General features: G+C 35.7%; 9 protein-coding genes across 9 annotated transcripts in view; 8 read left to right on the top strand and 1 right to left on the bottom strand.

Moving 5' to 3' along the window:
• The window catches only part of LOC18015581 (endochitinase At2g43600), a 3,581-nt gene extending 920 nt beyond the window's left edge, over positions 1-2,661 (top strand). The window contains exons 2-3 of the mRNA XM_006397471.2: positions 1,550-1,999; positions 2,258-2,661. Of these exons, the coding sequence (XP_006397534.1) occupies positions 1,555-1,999; positions 2,258-2,661 (849 nt within the window). The 5' untranslated portion in view covers positions 1,550-1,554. The remainder of the gene's footprint in view (positions 1-1,549; positions 2,000-2,257) is intronic.
• Positions 2,662-4,901: 2,240 nt separating this feature from the next.
• Positions 4,902-6,224, top strand: LOC18015580 (endochitinase At2g43600). The gene is made up of 2 exons (XM_006397470.2): positions 4,902-5,400; positions 5,618-6,224. The coding sequence occupies exons 1-2, from the start codon at positions 4,956-4,958 to the stop codon at positions 6,013-6,015; spliced, it is 843 nt and encodes a 280-aa protein (XP_006397533.1). The 5' UTR covers positions 4,902-4,955; the 3' UTR covers positions 6,016-6,224.
• A 1,780-nt stretch (positions 6,225-8,004) lies between these two features.
• Positions 8,005-9,426, top strand: LOC18015579 (basic endochitinase CHB4). Its single transcript, XM_006397469.2, is given in 5 exon segments — positions 8,005-8,435; positions 8,768-8,788; positions 8,791-8,864; positions 8,866-8,907; positions 8,909-9,426. Coding segments are annotated over 5 exon segments (801 nt in total). The 5' UTR covers positions 8,005-8,035; the 3' UTR covers positions 9,173-9,426.
• A 1,742-nt stretch (positions 9,427-11,168) lies between these two features.
• On the top strand, positions 11,169-12,531 carry LOC18015578 (endochitinase At2g43590). The gene is made up of 2 exons (XM_006397468.2): positions 11,169-11,568; positions 11,892-12,531. The coding sequence occupies exons 1-2, from the start codon at positions 11,190-11,192 to the stop codon at positions 12,293-12,295; spliced, it is 783 nt and encodes a 260-aa protein (XP_006397531.1). The 5' UTR covers positions 11,169-11,189; the 3' UTR covers positions 12,296-12,531.
• Positions 12,532-13,303: 772 nt separating this feature from the next.
• On the top strand, positions 13,304-14,589 carry LOC18015577 (endochitinase CHI). The gene is made up of 2 exons (XM_006397467.2): positions 13,304-13,793; positions 14,027-14,589. Exons 1-2 carry the CDS (start codon positions 13,349-13,351, stop codon positions 14,434-14,436), a joined length of 855 nt encoding a protein of 284 aa, XP_006397530.1. The 5' UTR covers positions 13,304-13,348; the 3' UTR covers positions 14,437-14,589.
• A 1,797-nt stretch (positions 14,590-16,386) lies between these two features.
• On the top strand, positions 16,387-17,621 carry LOC18015576 (endochitinase CHI). The gene is made up of 2 exons (XM_006397466.2): positions 16,387-16,865; positions 17,023-17,621. The coding sequence occupies exons 1-2, from the start codon at positions 16,433-16,435 to the stop codon at positions 17,436-17,438; spliced, it is 849 nt and encodes a 282-aa protein (XP_006397529.1). The 5' UTR covers positions 16,387-16,432; the 3' UTR covers positions 17,439-17,621.
• A 399-nt stretch (positions 17,622-18,020) lies between these two features.
• On the top strand, positions 18,021-18,452 carry LOC18015575 (defensin-like protein 22). The gene is made up of 2 exons (XM_006397465.1): positions 18,021-18,081; positions 18,265-18,452. Exons 1-2 carry the CDS (start codon positions 18,021-18,023, stop codon positions 18,450-18,452), a joined length of 249 nt encoding a protein of 82 aa, XP_006397528.1.
• Positions 18,453-18,831: 379 nt separating this feature from the next.
• Positions 18,832-20,662, top strand: LOC18015574 (peptidyl-prolyl cis-trans isomerase FKBP16-3, chloroplastic). The gene is made up of 7 exons (XM_006397464.2): positions 18,832-19,008; positions 19,312-19,565; positions 19,675-19,758; positions 19,856-19,905; positions 20,033-20,081; positions 20,163-20,237; positions 20,337-20,662. Exons 1-7 carry the CDS (start codon positions 18,972-18,974, stop codon positions 20,454-20,456), a joined length of 669 nt encoding a protein of 222 aa, XP_006397527.1. The 5' UTR covers positions 18,832-18,971; the 3' UTR covers positions 20,457-20,662.
• A 505-nt stretch (positions 20,663-21,167) lies between these two features.
• LOC18015573 (defensin-like protein 197) lies at positions 21,168-21,806 on the bottom strand. Its single transcript, XM_006397463.2, has 2 exons — positions 21,649-21,806; positions 21,168-21,572 (listed from the first exon to the last, which is right to left on the bottom strand). Exons 1-2 carry the CDS (start codon positions 21,707-21,709, stop codon positions 21,361-21,363), a joined length of 273 nt encoding a protein of 90 aa, XP_006397526.1. The 5' UTR covers positions 21,710-21,806; the 3' UTR covers positions 21,168-21,360.
• Positions 21,807-21,866: the final 60 nt, after the last annotated feature.

Below are 21,866 nucleotides of genomic sequence, written 5' to 3'. Positions count from 1 at the left end.
CACTACTAGCTAGTTAATGTGTGTCTGAAGGATCGTGTGGGTTTAAGGTGTCATGTGTCGAATAATAAAGATAAGTCGAAAATACTAAGACAGTTTTAAAAGTAAAAGATCTTCGAAGTCATATTTTGTGTGTCTTAAGGTAACTAATATTGTGTTGTTTGTATGGAACTACATGATCATAATCCAATAAACATATATATTTCCCTGTTTTTCGCACTACAAAAGTTTATTGTAACATAACAATATTTTTTCTTCTTTTTCTTTAATTTGTGCGTGTGAGAATCGCATCTTTTCTTATCAAGGTTAATTTAAAAACAATAGAGAACTAATACAAACGATTGTTTACAAGAAGAGAGTGAATGAATAATATAATATTAGACCACATATGATCCGATCATATATATACATATAGATGGTTAGTTTTAACATATCAGCTATAGTGAAGATATAATAAAAAATCTATAATAAAATAAAACTATAATACATGTATTGTTCGAATAAAAGGATTCCTTATGACCGAAAATAACAAAGAAAAATACCGTTGAATAGATTTGAACCAACCCAGCAGTGGGTAACCATATAGTAGTTCAGGCGCTGGACTCGCTATATATCCCCCCGGGTTCGACTCTCATTATGAACAAAGGTGTTGATGATGTTCAAGGCTAGGCTTTTTTTACTGGCTTACCCATCTCTAATTAAGTTAGTAACTCCGAAGGTAAAAGTTTGACCTTGACCAGTTGAGACAATATGATGTTGATAACGGTCGAGGCAGCTAGATGATGTGGTGGTCTGGTGTGGAAGCAACAATAATGCGATGGTGTGGTGCACAATGAAAAAATATAGCGGAGTGTCATTAATTACCAAAAAATAATAATATTAATCTGATTCAAAGTACGGATGTTAAGTTAATACTGGAATTTTTGAACTAGGAATTGGAAAAGGATAGTTTAGGAAAAATCATAATAAAATAAATGGAACTAGTTTCTTGAGTTTTCCAAATGGCACATTTTTGTCCCATCTCACCTGCAATAGATCAAGCGATCAAATCTCCTATTGGCCGAACTGAATCTAGTTTCTTATGATCCACCTTTAAGCTTTTAATATTCTTTTATATTTCAACAAGTTCATATGAAACTCGTAGGGATGGAACATATTCATAACAAAGCAGCAGATTGTCACGTGAAAGATTAATTTTAATTTGATCTTTTCAAAAAATAGAGGGTTAATAGTTGACCTGTGAATTTTATAGAGTTCAAATAGTACATCTAATCGAGCATTTGATAATTTGATATATGTAGTCTCCACCACTGGTGGCTAACAGCTTAATATAAAGAATATTTACTAGACTTCTGAAGTGTCATTTAAGAAAATGTGTATACTTCGTACTAAACGTAAAGAATAATACAGTATCATGTTATTATAGTTGACCAACTGAATTACACAGTAATTCTGAACTACAAATACGTCTACAAACCCTCCTCGTTTCTTCACACAAGTCCCCATTTCAAAAGACTCCTTTGCTGTAACTGTAAGTCAACTCCCAAAAAAGTTAAAATGGCGACCCAAAACGCGATTCTAAAAAACGCTCTCATTTTTTTCCTCTTCATTTTAGCAATCTTAGCCGAGACAGCGTTCTCACAAAATTGCCAGGATACTAGTTGCCCTGGCCTTAAGGAATGCTGCAACAGATGGGGCTATTGTGGCACCAAAGGCGATTACTGTGGATTTTTCTGTTTCAGTGGTCCTTGCTTTATCAAAGGCAAATCCTATGGATATGACTACAACGTCGATGCTGGTCCACGTGGTAAAATAGAGAGTGTCATCACACCAGCGTTGTTCGACAGCATCATGAGCAAAGTCCAAAACAATTGCTCAGCAAAAGGATTCTACACTTATGAGGCTTTCATTAAAGCCTTTAAATCGTTTGGAGCTTACAAAGGAAAAGTAGCTAAACGCGAGATTGCCGCGATATTGGCTCATTTCTCATATGGATCTAAAAGTAAGTTTCATTATACTAAAGCAAAAAAAGTGTTTTTCTCTCCCAATTCTATTTTACGTTATTTGCAGTTCAATGCTGGAATAACTTGCTAAATAGCAATCGAGCTCGTCCAATCATTTAAAATTCCTCGTTTGCAAATCATGATTACATGCAAACGTTCGCGTTTGCGTTCGAAGAACAATTATCATGATACATATCTACATTTTTTTTAAAAAAAAGAAAATTGGAAATCTCTAACATATTCTACGTTATGTAAAGACTTTTGCTACAAAGAAGAAATATCGTCGGAGAAGTACTGTTCAAAGAGCAAGAAGTACCATTGTGAACCGGGAAAAAAATACTATGGTCGAGGTTTGCTCCAATCAATCACGTGGAACGAGTATTATGGTGCGGCTGGTAAGCACCTAGGGTTACCTCTATTGAAGGATCCAGATTTGGTGGCTCGTAGCCCTGAAGTGGCTTTCAAATTCGCCATGTGGTTTTGGAATAGGAACGTGCGTCCTGCTTTGTACTTAGGATTTGGAGAAATCACAAAGAGGGTCGATGGCCGAGAATGCAGTAATAACTGGCGTCGTGACGGTGCGAATAACAAGGTTAAGCAATACATAGAGTTCTGCACGATGCTTGGGGTTACTCCTGATCAAGGTCTCGATTGTTTTTAGTTAGGACATTTATACTACGCTTGTAATAATTCGAACCATTCTTACTCAAGGAATATCGCATGACGATTCCGAACTATCATATAAGGAACTTGAATTTTTGGTTCTGGATGACGATTATTATATTACAAACTTTAAAAATTTGTATGAATTTTTAATAAATGGAATGTTAATTAACAAACATAGAAAATCTTTTTTATAGTTTGTAAAAAGTTGTTATGTGATGTACTTAATTAGACAAAAAGATAAATACTATATTATAAAATAATGATGTAAACAAAATATTTAATTGAAGGCCTTTACCAAAAAATGAAAACATATATTACTACAAATTGTACCCCTAAAGCATGCGACATGGAAGAGAACCATGAAATATAGCTTAGTGGTTTACGTTTGTGTAGTGGCTATAGGTTGATCAATTAACCCGATATAATATTTATTATTGATTGAAAAAAAAAAAGATAAGCATGCGCATGGAGAGAACATGCAACACTGAAAAGCAAAACAATGTAAGAAAGAATGGGATTCAAAACTTTTATTTATGCTGTCCCAGTCACCACCAACCCATATCCAATCCTGAGTAATCATTTAAGCATAGAATGAGGTTGAGAGTGACTTTAATTTTTTGTTGGAAGTTTTACAAAAAGAAAACATAGAATGGGGATGACGGATTAGCGATCCACTTACTAAAAAAATAGAAACTTAAATTAAGGGTGAAGAACTACAGATTGATTTAATAATCAAATCTAATCAATCGCACTAATATTATTGCTCATTTTGATCCAGATCAAGAGATTTTTTTAATGCCAGTTCTTTATTAATATATTCACAAATACTACAAGTAGTGAGCAATATTGATATCTCCACTACTGGCGAAGAAAAGCTTTTTTGTTGTTGTTGTTGGTATAATTTATTGTTATCTATATATAAAGATAGCTTGGTGCTGCCACCTCAGCAGCCATCTATGCAATTATTTTTTTTTTAAATTTTTAGTTTGTCCGGTTTCTTCAGTTACGGCAAATGATGAGACGTCTTTAAATAAATCAAATATCACACTACTAGAAACTAAAATTAAACAAACTATATGAACGACAACAATCACGGAATCACCATCAAAAGAGAATTGCATAAACAAATTTTTCGACGGAAGTAATATTTTCTAGAAAAAAAACTCAGCTCAGCTTAACCATAAACGCTGGACTTTCTACCAATCCCAAAAAGGATCCATGAAATCCATGCCAAATTGGAGTCACCAACGGCACACCCAAAAAACCAATTCCAAAGCTGAGAAACTGATCAGCTCCCCAATATGATGACGAATAGAGGTATATCTAAGAAATCATGGAAGGGGTTAGACCGGCACCGATTCTGGAAAAAAGCACTGCAAGAGTGGACAATACCGAAATAAACGTCACTGAATCACCCAAGGAAGAAAGAGAAGGAGGATGAAAAAAATGACTCAATTAGAGACCAAAGGAATGAGTATGAACAAAAGGTTGGTCCGACCAAAATTTCAATCACCCTCTTTCAATTGAAGCACCCTCTATCAACAATAGAAGAGTTTTGCCAACATTTGAGAGAGCTATCGATTAATACCTACAATTATGAAGGGTTAGAAACGGACACAGCTTTGTATAATCAAAATGAGATTTCATAAACATCGAACGAACAAATAAATATAGCTGGAAAATGAGCCAATATAAAATAATACAAAAAATTACAGACTAAAAAAAAACTTTCATACTAACCATCCAAACCCGATTTCAATATAGACATTTTGTACTTCTTTTGACTCAAGGCCTTATACAAAATATACTAACAGAGAAAGTGCTTTCACAATTACAAATTAAAAAAACAAAAAAAACAAATACTTCATAAACAAAAATAAATTAACAAGAATAAATATAGCACTTCCATAACATTAACCAAAAAATTATTAAAAAAAAACACCCCGAATAACACCTTTTATAAGAGACATAAGTCTCCCATATATAAAACTATAAAAAAGGAAAAAAACATGTGTATAATATAATAGAGAAGAATCGTAATATAAAAACAATGGTAAACGTCCGCGCGTAGCGCGGATCATACACTAGTATTACTTATAAAGAAAGAATTTTGAACCTTGCTAAAGAAAGCAATCTATATTTATTGTAAAGAAATAATCAATGAATTTCAAACGTAACTGACCACTGTTTCACTACAAAAGCGTCTCCAAGCCAACCTGTTTTTTTTTTTCACACGACTGAGTTTCCAAATAAGTCGTTTCTCCATATCTTAAAACCAAAAGACTAATTATGTCGACCCAAAACGCGACTGTTAAAAACGCTCTCATTTTTTTCCTACTCACTTTTGCCATCATGGCCAGAACCGTGTTCTCCCAGAATTGCCAGACAACTGGGTGTCCAGGCCTTGAGGAGTGTTGCAGCTCGTGGGGTTACTGTGGGATAAAAGATGACCAATGTGGCTTTTGGTGCTTCAGTGGCCCTTGCAATCTCACAAACAAATCCTATGGATTCGACTACAACCTCAATGCCAGTCAACGCGGTCCAATAGAGAAAATTGTCACACCAGCGTTGTTCAAACGCATCATGAGCAAAGTAGGAAGCAATTGTCCTGCAAAAGGGTTCTACACTCACCAGGCTTTCATCGCCGCAGTTAAATCCTTCGGAACCTATAAAAGATCGGTGGCTAAGCGTGAGATCGCAGCCATATTGACACATTTCTCTCACGGATCAAAAAGTAAGCCCACTATACTATTATTATTTTTTTTTTTTGACATCGTCCACTATACTAGCTAAACACACAACTAATGTCTTGAGATCCACTTTTTTTTCTTATGGCCACTGAAGAATTTACGAACGTTGCAGCCGCGTTTAAAGAATCTTGACCAATAAATAACATATATTTTTTTTTTCGGAAGACTCTAACTAATAGGATATATTGTGTTAATTCAAAGGCTTTTGTTACAAAGAAGATAAAGCGAAAGGGAAGTACTGCTCCCCGAGCAAGAAGTACCCTTGTGAACCGGGAAAGCAATACTATGGTCGTGGTCCGCTCCAAACAATCAGATGGAACGAGTACTACGGTGCAGCGGGCAAATTCCTCAGGTTGCCTCTGTTGAAAGATCCGGATATGGTGGCTCGTAGCCCGGAAGTGGCTTTCAAATTTGCAATGTGGTTCTGGACAAAAAACGTTCGTCCGGCTTTGTACTTAGGATTTGGAGAAACCTCAAAGAGGGTGAACGGTCTATTATGCGACAGCTTACATCCTGAAGATACGATGAACTTAGTCAAGCAATATGTGGACTTGTGCAAGATCCTCGGGGTTACTCCGGATGAAGGTCTCCATTGTTAAAACAACATTAAATAGTGTAATACTACGTTGATTTTGAATTAATTATAATTAATTATTGTCTTGGATTGTTGCTGATTCGCCTAGAAAACCATCATGCATTAAGAAATATGATGAGTATCTACATATGTAGAAAGGCAAGATCTCTAATCTGTAGAACAATTCTCACCATGGTGTATGTGTTTTGTGATCCTGTTTGGCCATAAGCAATAACGCATACAATGTAACCGTCCATCAATGATATCTGATTAATGGTTGTGTTTCTCTGAATACATCATCAGTACATAATAAATAATTTAATATTCTAATTCTTTAAAAAAAACTCAGCTTACCACATACACATGGAGTTGTGTTCAGATTTTCTTTCAAAAAAAATATAATTCAGAATTTTATATAAATAAATTGTAACACAAATTGTAAATTCAAACTTGAGAGATTTTTAGATTTTGAGTTAGTTACGAGTTTCATTTTTAAAAACACTGTAATTCTAATATATTTTTGCTTACAAGTTATATGTTCACCTTATATACATAAAATGGTAATTATGCAGAAAAAATGATGTCCTCCTATAACATTTTTGTCCTTGATAGAGAATATTATACAAAATAAAATTTAATAGAGATTTAAACAAAAAAATTTCCTCAAATTGTAAGGTTAAGCACTTAAGCATATATGAATTAATTCCTCTCTTCGCATATAAAAAAAAAGTTATTTGGAAGTGGTCGATGAATAACCGAAGACTTAAACTTTTCTATTCACCGGTACCGACGTACCGACGTGTAGACCATCCTAGAAGGAAAATAATTGACGAGTTTATATATAAATTTAACTATCGCCATAGATCTGTTGACGAAAAGGCAAATCAATGTACATAGGCTAGAAGAATCATTCAAAGTGAAAGTCTACTCTTATGAAGCTAAATATCATTTTAAGGCTAGACATCCTTTATCCATCGTTAGAAACTAACTACACATTGCTTGTCAATCATAAATATTTATTAGTAGTGGTAAATACAAATAATAATGTTATTGAATACTTTTATGATTCGCAAAGGGTCGAATAAGAAAAATGAATTATATTTAAGGGCAAATTTGAAAGATGCCTGGAATAATCTAAACTTAATCTGAGATTTATATACATTGAATTTGAATAGCCGCCAGCTACTGGACCCAACCACGGCTCACATGGTACCAAGATTAATTCTGACATATGCGACTTCTCTTCTTAGGGCCGGCTTTTGGAAACTCTATGCTAGCTAGTAGCAACTGATCGACAATATATATAATTATTTGATGATTGGTCAATTACTATTGAAATGTTTAACTGTACTAAGTACTAAGATAAAATGTCAGAAAAGGAATAAAACATTAACTTCTATAATCCATGACTTGTTTTCTTACCGCCTATTTTAAATATATTTCATTTTATAATAGATGATAATAAACAATCATAAAGATACATATGCTTCATTGTTTAGTGAACCAAAAAAAAACAATTTTTTTATGATGAATGAACACAAAAACCGTGTAATAAAGTATAAGTTATATATAGAATTAGAATACATTATAAGTTTTACATTATGCCATCAGGCATCAGCCATAATATTATTTTTAGATTGTAGACCTTAACATTTCTCTGGTTAAATACGATGTCAATTCGATAGAAAAACCATTTTTAAAATATTTCTCTCAAAAAGACCTCGTCTTATACAGTTTGGGAAATCAAATAAGAGATTTTATAACAGAATTAAAAAATAGTACTATATAACTGTGTTTTTAAAAAAAATCATTTAACAAATTAAATATCTTCTTTATAATAAAAAAAACAAATTAAATATCTTAAGCAAGAGGAAGATTAAAAGTCAAAGTCGTATTTCGGAATACATAATTGATTGTAGTATTATAGAGAACAACATTTTATGTCCTCCCAATCCAAAAATGCAAATGACCAAACTACCCAACATCTGGCCGTATATATACCTCACGACCTCTTCCTTCTCATCTACAAACAAATAACACAAAACATGGCTCTCACAAAAATCTCCTTAGTCCTTTTCCTTTGCCTCTTAGGTTTATACTCTGAAACCGTCAAGTCTCAAAACTGCGGTTGCGCCCCAAACCTGTGTTGTAGTCAGTACGGTTACTGCGGTTCCACCGACCCTTATTGCGGTACTGGGTGCCGATCAGGCCCTTGCAAAAGCAGTGGTGGAAACCCTCCTGCCACTGGTGGTTCGGTCGGTACCATTGTGACTCAAAGTTTCTTTAATAGTATTATCAACCAAGCCGGTAGTGGCTGCGCCGGAAAAAGATTCTACACCCGCGACTCTTTCATCAGCGCCGCTAATACTTTCCCCAGCTTTGCAAATTCTGTTACCAAGCGTGAAATTGCAACCATGTTTGCTCATTTCACTCACGAAACTGGACGTAAGAATCCATATCTATCCTCTCTTTATATAATATGTACTATTATCTATACATCATGTCCCATTCCAGTTTTTAGTAAACTATAATAAATACGAGTACAGTATATTATGTCAAAACCTTAGGCATGGATATTTTTAAATGTCTGTTTTTAAATTACAAGCTGATGATTAGAATACTATAACACGTTAAGCGTTTTGAAACAATCATAGTAAAAGACGTACGTATAAGACTAAACCTTCGATATAATAAAATTGAACATGATTTGACGTGATCTCAATAAATTGGAATGATCCTAAAGCAGTTTGTTTCATTTGCATCTCTATACCATATAGATTTCTGCTACATAGAAGAAATAAAGGAGCGTCACATGACTACTGCGATGAAAACAACAGGCAATACCCTTGTGCACCGGGCAAAGGCTACTTCGGCCCGTGGTCCAATCCAATTATCATGGAACTACAACTACGGAGCTTTGTGGCCAGAGTCTCAACCTTAACCTCCTAGGCCAGCCCGAGCTAGTGGGTAGCAACCCAACTGTGGCTTTCAGGACGGGTCTGTGGTTTTGGATGAATAGCGTAAGGCCGGTACTTAACCAAGGATTCGGAGCCACCATTAGAGCCATCAATGGTATGGAGTGTAACGGTGGGAACTCAGGTGCAGTCAATGCAAGGATTAGGTACTATAGAGACTATTGTGGACAACTTGGTGTGGACCCTGGTCCTAACCTTAGCTGCTAGAAAGCTCTTCCAACACAAACACGCACACACGTTACCTGGCACGTGTTGTGGGAAGTTAGTATTCAAGGTGAAATAATAAGTGAAGTAATAAAGTTAAATCTCACGTATGTACTCTGTGTTGGGTCTCAGTGTTCCCTGCGTCACAAGTAAAAAGTTGTTTGTAATAATCTTGTGAAAGTGCTCTTCTTTTCTTTTATCATGTCTTGTGAAGTGAATTCAACATTAATAAATGTCTGAGTTTGACATTTACGGTATCTGCTTTTAGGATATTCGCACCTAATACTGTAAAATAACTGTAAATATAGTGTTCGTGATAATTTAGGATATGTGAATAAGAAATTTACTAGCTTCAGGGTATTAGCTTGTGTTTCAACTCGGAATTCCCAATTCTATTAAGAAAAATTACAAAATTTGACAATCAGTAAGAGACTTATTAATTGGTTCTAGGAGCCTTATGCATATTTAGGCCAATGATCGAGACTATACACAACAAACGGTAATCGATGAAGCCTACCGTTTTCCCTTATAATCTTTTTTTTTTTTGGGTGAAAATCCATACTATCTCATGCCATTATTATATTTTAATCTCAAAATGGTAATTGGTTTCTTGTGAAAAAAAGAGAGAGAGGATGTCACACACTTCTATTACCCTGACAATTTCGTTGTAATATAAAGTTATCTAGTACTTTTCACTATTTACCTGCCGTATTATTGTTTAAAATTTAATACGAATAGATATGATGTTGAGTCTTAATCTACGTACGTAAATTGTGTAGGCCATTCACAGCTGGGGAGGTATAGTAGGAATGTAGGATGGTTTTGTGGCTTCTTTTTGTGCTTCTGCTATGGATGCCATCTGTATGAATTAAAGACATAAAATGCAACGTTTTGACCTTACCTTAATTATAGGATGGTTTTGTGGCCGTTTTTCGGGCTGCCTTTTCTTTTTTTCTTAAGAGTGATCTTGGATCTTTGTACCAAGGTGATTCATGTATTATGTGCATGTATCTCGGTGGTTTTATCCTACGTGTGACATTTTCGCTTACGAGATATGAGATTACTCTGACCAAAATAAATGGAAAAGTCAATGAGATTTTGAAGTAGACTCATGGGCGTTGCCGCGTTAAATGTGGGTTCTCTCCATGATTTTATTTTATCCCAAAAAAATCTGGTATGCAATCTAAATTAAAGCTGACATAACTAAAATGTATATTTTTATAGTATATGTACAATGGAGTAACAAACATAATTTTCCTCCAATGTGAAATAATCCACGCTTTCATCTCTTAGTCGATCTTTTTCCGACTATGATTGAAAGCAAGTAGAGAGACTTTTACCAAAAAAAAAGCAAGTAGAGAGAGCGAAAGAGAGAGAAGGGGAAAACTATTGATGTTGAAGTGAAGAATATGAAGCGGAGTGTTGCAGAGTTATTAAACTCATATAACAAAGTAATACCATTATGCTATTTTATTGACGTATTGTCTTCTACTATCCTTTAAAAGTAACTTCTGCTGGTTGAGGAACAAGTATAATTCACGATTGCTATTTACCTGTAATTTACATATATTTCCTAAGAATTTAAAACTACCATATTATTTAAATTTATATACCTCTTATTAATATACTATTAATAAGGCTAAAATTGAAATATTTTCTAAAATTCCTGCATTAAAATTCGAAAACAATTTATATTTTCAAACAAAAAATAAATTTGAAAACAACCAATATTTTCGAAGGGAAAATAAATTAAATTTCTTTCAGAATGAAATACTCTTTGGTAGGCAAAGCACCAGCATACTACTTGTTTGAAAAAGAAAATAAAAATGTTAGACCATGTCCACAATATTAATGTGGGGAAAGAGCAAAGTAAAAGTCAAACCCGTTTTAGAATAGTACCAAATCAATTGTTAGAGAGAGAAACATTTATTTCGGCCCACCCTAAATAAGCAACATGTATCCCTATGTATATAATACCTCACAAACTCTTTCTACTCATCCACAAACAATAACTCAAAACATGGTTCTCACACGTATCTCTTTAGTTCTTTTGCTCTGCCTCTTAGGTTTCTACTCTGAAACCGTTAGGTCTCAGAATTGCGGTTGCGCCCCAAACGTCTGTTGCAGTCAGTATGGTTACTGCGGTACCACTGATGCTTACTGTGGTGCCGGGTGCAGATCAGGTCCTTGTAGAGGCAGTGGTGGATCTGTCGGTAGTATTGTGACACAAGGTTTCTTTAACGGCATTATCAACCAAGCCGGTAATGGCTGCGCCGGAAAAAGATTTTACACCCGCGACTCTTTCATCAACGCCGCTAATACTTTCCCCAGCTTTGCGAATTCCGTTACTAGACGTGAAATTGCTACCATGTTTGCTCATTTCACTCACGAAACTGGACGTAAGATTCTTTTCTTTTTAATATATATATTTATATATATATATTTTTTATTTTTTTTCTATACACCTACTCTATCATGATGACTAGTTCTAACTTTTTTAAACTATAACATAAATATAAGTAAACTATTCTCAACCAAAGGATTGGATATCTCTATACGTCTGCTTTTGAAATTTAAGAATGGTGATTAGTAAATTATAACACATTAAGTATTAAAATCATTCATGTTGAAAACATTCGATATAATAAACAAATGAAGGTTTTGACTTGATCTCAGTTGATTGGGCTAATTATAAATCACTTTGTTACTCTATATCGTTCAGACTTCTGCTATATCGAAGAAATAAATGGTGCGTCACGTGACTACTGCGACAAGAACAACAGGCAATACCCATGTGCACCGGGCAAAACCTACTACGGTCGTGGTCCGATCCAACTATCATGGAACTACAACTACGGACCTTGTGGTCGGAGTCTCGGTCTCGACCTTCTACGCCAGCCCGAGCTTGTGAGTAGCAATCCAACTGTGGCTTTCAGGACGGGTCTATGGTTTTGGATGAACAGGGTAAGACCGGTGCTGAACCAAGGATTTGGAGCCACCATTAGAGCCATCAATGGAATGGAGTGTAACGGTGGGAACTCGGGTGCGGTCAATGCAAGGATTAGATACTATAGAGACTATTGTGGACAGCTTGGTGTGGATCCTGGTCCTAACCTTAGCTGCTAAATAGCTCTTTAAACACATACGCACACACACGTAATATGGCACGTGACGTGGGAAGTTGCTGCTACTAAAATAAATAGTGAGATAATAAAGTTGAAGTTAAATCTCACGTATGTACTAGTACTTTGTGTTTGGTTTCAATGTTCCCTGTTTCAGAAGCAAAAGTTGTTTGTAATAATCTTGTGAAACTGATTTTCCTTTTCTTGTGTATCGTTTTGGGAAAGTGAAGTTGAGAGTAATACGTGTTTGAGTTTGACATTTACAATATATATATATATATATGGTATTATATTACTATTATATAATGTGTTTTTATCACGTGAAATAAACGGCAGTAGCACCACCGTAATTGTTTAGTGGTTGAATAATTTCGGTTTTCAAGTTTCAACTAACAAAACCATGTTTTATGCGAGTGATTGAGACCATGTTTTTTTATCATCTATAACCTACATGGCCACACATACACATGATCATATTTCAAAATGGATAATAGTCCAACGATTGTGCTAATCAAAATCAGTAAACCGTAAATCACGATTGAGGCCATGTATATCTTAAAGAACTGTAACATATTTTAGTTGCTTTTTAATCGACGGAATATGTTTTATTTATTTACTTTAAAATTTCTTTTTTTTCTTCTATTAGGCCTAGAAAACATATTCATTACCTTTACATTTCTCCCCCGCCATGTTTACTACTGATACTTTTTCTTTACGAAATCTATATAACAAAATTATTTGTAAGTAAAAAAGAATATCAACAATTTAAAAAAGAAATATTCTGAATTTTTATAATACTTAAATGAAAGTTGTTTGTGTGGAAATTTCCCTGCCTAACTTGCAAAATCAAAAGTCTTGCATGAGTTGACGTTGACTTGGAAATTGTCCAAAACACTTGTTTTCCACAACGTCTTCTTCACGGATGAATCCTATAATCGTCTTTACTCTCCCTCACTGTCAGCTTCATCTCCACTATAAAACACCAGCCTAATATACCTCTCTCAGCCTCACACACACACACACACACACACACACCGAAAAAAAAACAAAATAAACAATGTCAACTTACGCCAAATCCAACATAATAAAACACCCATTTGTACTTCTTCTCACAACTCTCTTTGTCTTCATCCTAACAGTTTCCAAACCGGTAACCTCCCAAAACTGCGGATGTGCCTCTGACTTCTGCTGCAGCCAATATGGTTACTGTGGTCAGACCGACGATTACTGCGGCGATGGCTGCCGTGAAGGTCCTTGCCATAGCGTTAGTGCCGGTGACGGAAACAGTGGCGGTGGCGGAGACGCCGTTTCGCTCGAAGGAACGGTAACACCAGAGTTCTTTAACTCAATCATAAGCCAAGCAAGAGATGACTGTGCAGGTAAAGGGTTTTACTCTCACAACGCCTTCATTGCCGCAGCCAATTCCTACCCTAGCTTTGGTTCTTCCATCTCAAAACGTGAGATCGCTGCGTTCTTCGCTCACGTCACCCACGAAACTGAATGTAAGTCAAAGTTCAATTCGATTTTGGGATTAAAAAAAGATAGTTCTTTAATTATTAAACTTATTTTGAGCCTATTAATATATATAACTATAATAGATGTTGTTATTCATTTATATGTTTAAAATACTAAAATCATCAAAAAAAAATATTTTAAGGTTTGGTAACTTTGGTTCGAATTATATGTCCACTACTAGTATTCATTTTTGTAACCAGTTACTTATACCTCGTTGCAGTCATGTGCTACATTGAGGAAATTGATGGACCAGCCAAAGCCGAAGACTATTGCGACAGAGAGAACAAAGACTTCCCATGTGCACAGGGAAAGGGTTACTACGGTCGTGGTCCGATCCAGCTCTCTTGGAACTACAACTACGGCCTCTGTGGCAGAGACCTAAGCGAGAACCTATTGGCTTCCCCAGAGAAAGTGGCTCAAGACCCGGCTCTTGCCTTCAAAACCGCTTTCTGGTTCTGGACTACTAACGTTCGCGGGAAATTTAACCAGGGCTTTGGCGCCACGATCAGAGCTATAAATGGTATGGAGTGTAACGGAGGAAATTCAGCAACTGTCAACAAGAGGATCGGTTACTTCCGAGACTACTGTGGCAAGCTTGGAGTCGAACCTGGAGATAACCTCTCTTGTTAAAGTTTACTCACTATCCATCCGAAAGATAAGAATAAGAGATCACATAAGATGATGAGGAAAAATATATCATGTAATATTAATGTTGTATTAAAAATGTAACGATGAACGAATTAATTTAACTAAATGGGTCGATTGAGCTCTGAATTTAATGAACCATGCTGCAAAAGGAGAACGTACGGTAACCAACACCAATTATGAGCAAAGAATAGTCTCGGGGTCTAGTTCAACTGAGAAATATGAGCTGGATCGCCTTGAAAGCAACATAAGGAGTCCTCCAACCAAAACATATAACTCTCTAACTAAAAACACAAACACAGTTTAAGAAACTTTTTTTCGGTAAAAACAGTATATGAAACTTATTGGAATTACATGGGCATTTATTCAAGAGAGTTGGCTTTAAAGTTCATCTGTTTAGGGTATTGACTCTTACACTCTAGGAGTTTTTGACTGAGTCCTTGTAATTGCTTCGCAAATATCCCAAAGATAAACATTTTGGACTGGAAAAGTAAACTTTCGAGGAAAAAAATATCTTGCCAAGGAAGAAGTAAAATGAAAATTCTCTTCAAATCCCTCGGATCAGAATTGGAGGTTTGTGATTGGAGGTTTAACCGCTCATATACTTACCAATTGTCTTAAACAAGTTAATGATATAGCCTTTGGTCAAAAAAAAAAAAAAAAAACAAGTGAATGATTTTACAACCGTACGTCCTGTTTCTATAAAGAAGTACTATTTACTTATCTTCTTATATATATATTTTTTTACTTAAAAAAAGAAACAAATATATATATATATATTCTTCTCAACAAAAAAAAAATGTTTTATTGGCTACCGTAATTCACGTGTTTTTACAAGTACTCAAAATATTTTTTAAGATTTTTAAATGGCTGGAATAAATAAGCATTCCTTGTAAGAACCTAATTATAATATTCAAGAGAAGATCAACATCATAAATTCATATATTCATTCCTTTTTGTTGGGATTTTTATTTCTTACCCATGTAATAAGATTTTGTAGATTATATACATATCACCAAACCGAAAGTTAACTAAGATTGAGATCAGCTTCTATATTCTTTGACTTTTCCTTTTTGGCAACAACTGTGACCTTTTTCACACGTCTATTGATGAATTTAAATTTGTGTTGTTATCACACAACATGCGACTAGTATAACCAACTGACTACAACCTTCTACCCATTGAAACTGTATTAAAAGAAAGTACAACCATATTTCAATTGTTCTTCAAATTGGCGAATATTTTCAATTAAAAAAAAAAAAAAACTTAATTCTTACGTATATTTTTGGGTTAACAATTGACTCTTCTAAAAAGTAGTTCGGATTTTTCCAATGACACAAAAATTTATCCCCACGACAGTGTAACGAAAAAAAAAATGCAATACTATTAATATGAAACGAAACACATGCAAAAATAAAATTCCAATTCCAGTTGCGTTGTGAGAGGCAATCGCGATGCTTGGCGATCTCGGAGGCAACGTGGAAGAGGTATCAATTTGATTATAATTCGTTCCTGATTAATTTTACGGTGGAAGAGGTATCAATTTGATTATACTTTGTTCCTAATTAATGGCCCTTCAAATTGCAATAATTGTCCATTTGACACACTTGAAAATACTCAAGATTCTTTCTTTCCATACTAAGTAGACAACACAACCTAGGGATTAAGCTTGAGAAATGGTATAATAATTGCTAGAAGGGATGGATAGGTTCCCGGAGCTATCGTAACCACAAAAGCTTTAACGAATATTTGAAAATTCAAACGAAAATGTATCGATATTTGTTTGGAAATTTCTCTACGTAACGTGACGTGACGAATGGGCTAGAACTAAAATGTTTACGTGGTATTGATATTGACTTAGAAATCACAAAAAAACGTTTTCTTCACGGATCTATCATAGTCTTTCACTTCTCCACTATAAAAACACGAAGCGAATACACATCTATCTGCCTCTCACAGACAAAACATACACAGAAAAACAATGGCGAATCACGCTAAAACCACATCACGCAATGAACAGTTTGCCCTTTTCCTCACAACTCTCTTTTTCCTGATCCTAACCGTATCCAAATCAGTCAGCTCTCAGAACTGCGGCTGCGCCTCTGGCTTATGCTGCAGCCAACATGGTTACTGTGGTACGACCGATGATTACTGTGGCGTGGGATGCAAAGAAGGACCTTGCAGGAGCAACGGTGGCGGAAATAATGATCCTACTGTTTCACTTGAAGGAACCGTGACACCAGAGTTCTTTAACTCTATAATTGACCAAGCAACTGGTAGTGATTGCAAAGGTAAAGGATTCTACACTCACGACGCCTTCCTCGCTGCAGCTAACTCCTACCCTAGCTTTGGTTCTTCCATCTCCAAACGCGAAATCGCTGCCTTCTTCGCTCACGTCACCCACGAAACTCAATGTAAGTAGTTCTCTTAGATTATTAAAAACTCCATAACTTTTTGCTAATCTAACAAAAGAAGTAAATTAATATTCTCTCGAGTTTTCAACTTTCTCAGATATTATATGCTTACCAATATGATTTTGCTTTGTAATCATTTGATTATACCTTGTTGCAGTCATGTGCTACATTGAGGAAGTCGATGGACCAGCCAAGGCCGCAAGGGGAGAATATTGTGACACAAGCAAAACAGACTTCCCATGTGCACCAGGAAAGGGCTACTATGGTCGTGGTGCGATCCAGCTCTCTTGGAACTATAACTATGGTCCCTGTGGCAGAGACCTGAAGGAGGACTTGTTGGCTTCACCAGAGAAAGTTGCTCAAGACCAGGTTCTTGCCTTCAAGACCGCTTTCTGGTTCTGGACAACTAAAGCTCGCGGGGTATTTAACCAGGGCTTTGGCGCGACGATCAAAGCTGTAAATGGTATTGAGTGTAACGGAGGAGATTCTGCAAGCGTCAACAAGAGGATGGGATACTTCCGAGACTACTGTGTCAAGCTTGGAGTTGAACCTGGAGATAACCTCTCTTGTTAAGGTTTTCTCACTATCCATCCGAAACAACCAATGTTCGCAATATAATTAAAATAAGAGATCATCATATATAATAAGAGAATGTATCATATTAGTATACCAATGTTGTAATAATGTAACCGAAATGATTTCCACTTATGCACATCATTTTATAAGCCAAAGCCATTGTGAACTTATAATATTATACCAACACAGATTGGACAAATCTCTGTGTCTACATCTAAGTGCATGAACATTTCTATTGCCTCCTAGCTTCAATTCGACTTTCGGTTTACGCGCGGTCGAAGACAACCGAACGGAGAGAACGCAAATAGGAAAGTAATAAAATCAGAATAATCTTGGGGTGATTTTATAGGAGGTTTGACTCATAGTATCTCGACGTTAAAGTCTTGATCACTAAATCAGGAATAACATTAAATATTTATTTTGAATTCCCAAAAAAACGTTAAGTTTTCCGCTATGCGTGGGATCATAATACATAGGCGAAATCAAATATAAATAGATAGCATAGCATTTCACAAAACCTAGAGAAAACCAAACCTGACTTTATTCTTCCACAGTCGATAAACAAAAAAAACCACGAAGATGGCCACTACCATGAAATTCATTTCCTTTGCTTTGCTACTTGTACTTCTTTTCTCCATTGGTTAGTTTTTAGCCAAACCTTTCCTTCTTTTTTTATATTACAAACCCTTTGTAATGTTTTCAAGTTTTGATCAACTCGCGCGTGAATTAGCGTATATTAGAAAACATATAGTTATGTATTTATATTCTTATATGCCTCTAGATATATAGCTTTTAAAAAACTTTATGTTTTTTTATATTATAGATGTTGAAGGATCAGCCTCTACGGAAAGTGGTTCGTTGTGCTGCAATTCACATCCAAAATTCGGAGTATGCAATCCATCTCAAGATACAGACAGATGCAACAAATGGTGCTTGAATGGTTGTAATAATGGCAAAGGTGGTTATTGCAAGCCTCTTCCTCATGGAGCACAATGCCATTGTTTCTGCTAATCAAGGATCCGTTGAAGTTTGATAATTGCAACTATTGCAATATTTTCACGATTTGATTATTATCATTTACACTACCACACATAGTTGATATATGTTGGTTATGTCAACATATATAATTGAAACTATATTCATATTCATTCGTTGCCTTAGTTATAAAAAAGTTATAATATAATACAATTCCAATAAACCAATGCTTTTCTAATTAAACCGTCGGACGAAAAAAATGAGACGACGGCGTTTCGCTGAAGGTGGACTGGACCCCACTGTGGTAGCGAAAACTACTTGCCGTTTTAACTTTCGGATAATCTACTCTTTGACGTTCTTGTTTCCTATATATCCCTAGCGGAAGAAAAAGAAAAGAAAAAAAATTAAATAAATTATGGGCCAAATCAGCAAGAACCGAACGCACAAACAAAACGAGAGATTTCGTTATCCACACTAAAGCTCGTTAGCTTCTTCTGCCAAATTTTTGCAGATCGTCAGCTTTTCTCTGACCGCTAAACCCAAAAAGAAAAGAAAATGGCAGCTTCTTCACCGTTTCTCCTTCTACCATTAGGTAAGAGCCTGGAGCTACTGAATCTGTTCTCTTAGTTGTTCTTCTTAAAGAAGACGAGGTATTTCGTCTGTTCTTATCCACTTGGAATTATGGGCTCTCATTTGTTTAAATTCTTCTGCTAATTCTGTTTGCCTTGAGAAAAATCTCATCTTTCTTGGTCTAGATTGAACCGGTTTCATCCATGGCTTAACTGCAATAAGAATTGTAGAATCTTCACTCTTATGTTTAATTGACTCTTCGTTACTCGTCAATTGTCTACTTGTGTTGGGTTTTGGAGTTGTGAAATCCTGGCTGTAAATTTAGGTTCAGCAACTAGAAATGGTCTAACCATCAAGAATCCAAATACATCAAGATGTATAGCTACAAGAGTCATAGCTTCAGAGACAAGAGACAAAAGCTGTAAAATCAATAATCTTTCTAGCCGTAGGGACGCATTGCTACTGGTACTCGGCGTGTCAGGATTGTCAATGAACTCGCTTGCGGCTTATGCAGCCGGTTTGCCTCCAGAGGATAAACCGAGACTTTGTGAAGCCGAATGCGAGAAAGAGCTTGAAAATGTATGGTGAGATGAGATCACACACAACACATTTTGCATTCGTGACATTGTGGATTGATTTTGACTTTTGTACCACCAACCTTTGGATCGTCTGATGTTTTTGGTTAAAGGTTCCAATGGTAACCACAGAATCAGGGCTTCAGTATAAAGATATCAAAGTCGGTACAGGCCCGAGTCCCCCGGTTGGTTTTCAGGTAAAGGAAGTGAATCAATCCAATATATAAGTTGACAAAACCGTGTATACTTGTCCTCGTCACTGAGATATATGTAGAAACGTTTCAAATGTTTCAGGTTGCTGCTAATTATGTGGCTATGGTTCCTTCAGGGCAAATTTTCGACAGGTGATCTTTCTCAATCCATGCAAAAAACGAACAATTTGATCTTCTTTACTGATAAGTAACTTTTATCCTGAAATCATATTTAGCTGAATGAATCTATTATTGAATTGTCATATTCACTCATTTGCAGTTCTCTGGAGAAAGGTCTACCGTATCTGTTTCGCGTTGGGTCTGGCCAGGTTTTCATCAAGCTGCTTCTATATATCTACATTGGCTCATTGTGGCAACAAGGGGTAGTTTCTGATATATTTTTTTATCAGGTGATCAAGGGACTTGATGAAGGAATCTTGAGCATGAAAGCTGGTGGCAAACGCAGACTCTACATTCCAGGGCCTGTAAGTGCTCATCACAAGATTGTACTAATATCATTTGGTTAATGCAGCAGAGCTTCTAATTTCTTAAAGTTCTGTTTCTGTGATTGTTACATCATTAAGTTGGCGTTTCCAAAGGGTCTAACCTCAGCTCCAGGGAGGCCGAGAGTTGCACCAAACAGTCCAGTGGTGTTTGATGTGAGCTTAGAGTACATACCAGGGCTCGAGTCAGACGAAGAGTGAAACTCTTTTTTTTAAGTGCAAACTATTGTTTGCAATACACATCATTTGTGATGCTATCTCATTCTACTTTCATATTTCATTGTAAAAAAAAATTACCTCAGCTTTTCAGTTCCTTCACCATTAGGCCCCATCTTTCTTTTCACTTGCAAATTTTTACTCTTGTTGAAAGATGATGATTATGAATATATCAAATTATTAATCAAGCCGTTGCCCTTTGTATACAATTAGTTCCACTTCATTTTAGTGAATAATATCTCTTTTTATTGCAAAATCTGATTAACTTGGCTATTTTTTGTTGTTGAATATGATTCTCATCAAGAAATTGGCTTTGATTAGAGCAAATGGATCGATATTATCGAACGTATATGAAGTGATGATAGTTCTTGCTAGTGGTTATGGTTGACTAAGATCTAGAAAGTAGATATTTTTCTAGTCGGCTAAAAGTCTCTAGGCTAATCTAGCCATGAATGAATTAATGGGCAGGACTGCATTCTCTCTTTTCTTTTTTCTTTTTCTCTTTTTGGGCAAAATCAAGGTAACACTCATGAACAAATCGAGAACTCAGATTCAATACAACAATGATATTAAGTTTTATGAGCATCTAACTTATAATTAATAGGAAACTAGTTGATTAATCACTCATTTCTTATATATTACTCCAAAAATTCATAACATTTTCAGTGTCGAATTCTTAACACACGAGATCGTTGGTCATCATAAATAGGCATCTATATTTATTTGTAGCATTATTCATAGACGACTTGGGACATTACTACATTTATAAATTGATATGAAATTACATAACGATTAGGGAAATAGAGTGTTCTCTTGTTTGAAATAGTGGGTGGGGGCGGCTGCGTTTACCGATTTGAACTGCAACCAGCGGTTGATGCTCTCTAGTAATTTACTCGTCTTTGCAGTAGTCGCAGAAGCATTTGATAGGTTTGTTTTTGTGTTTCTTCACGCATCTCCCGCCTTTCGCACCTTTGAAACTCCGGCAGTTCTGACGACACAACGTTGGGAAGAATTTAGGGTTACAAAACGTGGGACCCACGTCTCCTCCGTACTCTTGCAGGCATTTGAACTTTTCGCCGTCTTCTATCTTCTCTGGCGACTCTGCATACCATAATAATCTTAATATGAGTTGTGAGAGTGGTAGATTCGTAATAATGTACTAACCATATGTACTTACCACCAAGAACAACGAGGAAGAAGATGAACAACACTAGGAAGATGTTATAAACAGACTTCATGTTCTCTTGTGTACTGCTTATTTTGCCACTTTTGGAGATGTATCGGCCATTGATATGTTTTATAGTGATGTCAAATGATTGGAATTCTTTTCACACACTCTTTTTTTTTTTGTGGTACAACAAATATTCGAGACACGAACGGGTCCATCTAGATTCT

Source organism: Eutrema salsugineum, unplaced genomic scaffold (assembly GCF_000478725.1).
Source record: "Eutrema salsugineum unplaced genomic scaffold, Eutsalg1_0 scaffold_22, whole genome shotgun sequence".
Lineage (NCBI taxonomy): Eukaryota > Viridiplantae > Streptophyta > Magnoliopsida > Brassicales > Brassicaceae > Eutrema > Eutrema salsugineum.
Note: the sequence above shows the minus strand (reverse complement) of the source record. Positions and strands in the feature narration are given on the sequence as shown.

Bases quoted from the DNA above. Each gene is read 5' to 3' on its own strand.
- LOC18015580 (XM_006397470.2), top strand. From the start codon at position 4,956: ATGTCGACCCAAAACGCGACTGTTAAAAACGCTCTCATTTTTTTCCTA. The intron at 5,401-5,617 runs GTAAGCCCACTA...GTTAATTCAAAG, and splicing joins TTTCTCTCACGGATCAAAAA to GCTTTTGTTACAAAGAAGAT.
- LOC18015578 (XM_006397468.2), top strand. From the start codon at position 11,190: ATGGTTCTCACACGTATCTCTTTAGTTCTTTTGCTCTGCCTCTTAGGT. The intron at 11,569-11,891 runs GTAAGATTCTTT...TATATCGTTCAG, and splicing joins TTTCACTCACGAAACTGGAC to ACTTCTGCTATATCGAAGAA.
- LOC18015577 (XM_006397467.2), top strand. From the start codon at position 13,349: ATGTCAACTTACGCCAAATCCAACATAATAAAACACCCATTTGTACTT. The intron at 13,794-14,026 runs GTAAGTCAAAGT...ACCTCGTTGCAG, and splicing joins CGTCACCCACGAAACTGAAT to TCATGTGCTACATTGAGGAA.
- LOC18015576 (XM_006397466.2), top strand. From the start codon at position 16,433: ATGGCGAATCACGCTAAAACCACATCACGCAATGAACAGTTTGCCCTT. The intron at 16,866-17,022 runs GTAAGTAGTTCT...ACCTTGTTGCAG, and splicing joins CGTCACCCACGAAACTCAAT to TCATGTGCTACATTGAGGAA.
- LOC18015575 (XM_006397465.1), top strand. From the start codon at position 18,021: ATGGCCACTACCATGAAATTCATTTCCTTTGCTTTGCTACTTGTACTT. The intron at 18,082-18,264 runs GTTAGTTTTTAG...TTTATATTATAG, and splicing joins TGTACTTCTTTTCTCCATTG to ATGTTGAAGGATCAGCCTCT.
- LOC18015574 (XM_006397464.2), top strand. From the start codon at position 18,972: ATGGCAGCTTCTTCACCGTTTCTCCTTCTACCATTAG. The intron at 20,082-20,162 runs GTTTTCATCAAG...TTTTTTTATCAG, and splicing joins TTCGCGTTGGGTCTGGCCAG to GTGATCAAGGGACTTGATGA. The intron at 20,238-20,336 runs GTAAGTGCTCAT...TACATCATTAAG, and splicing joins GACTCTACATTCCAGGGCCT to TTGGCGTTTCCAAAGGGTCT.
- LOC18015573 (XM_006397463.2), bottom strand. From the start codon at position 21,709: ATGAAGTCTGTTTATAACATCTTCCTAGTGTTGTTCATCTTCTTCCTC. The intron at 21,573-21,648 runs GTAAGTACATAT...TATGGTATGCAG, and splicing joins CTTCCTCGTTGTTCTTGGTG to AGTCGCCAGAGAAGATAGAA.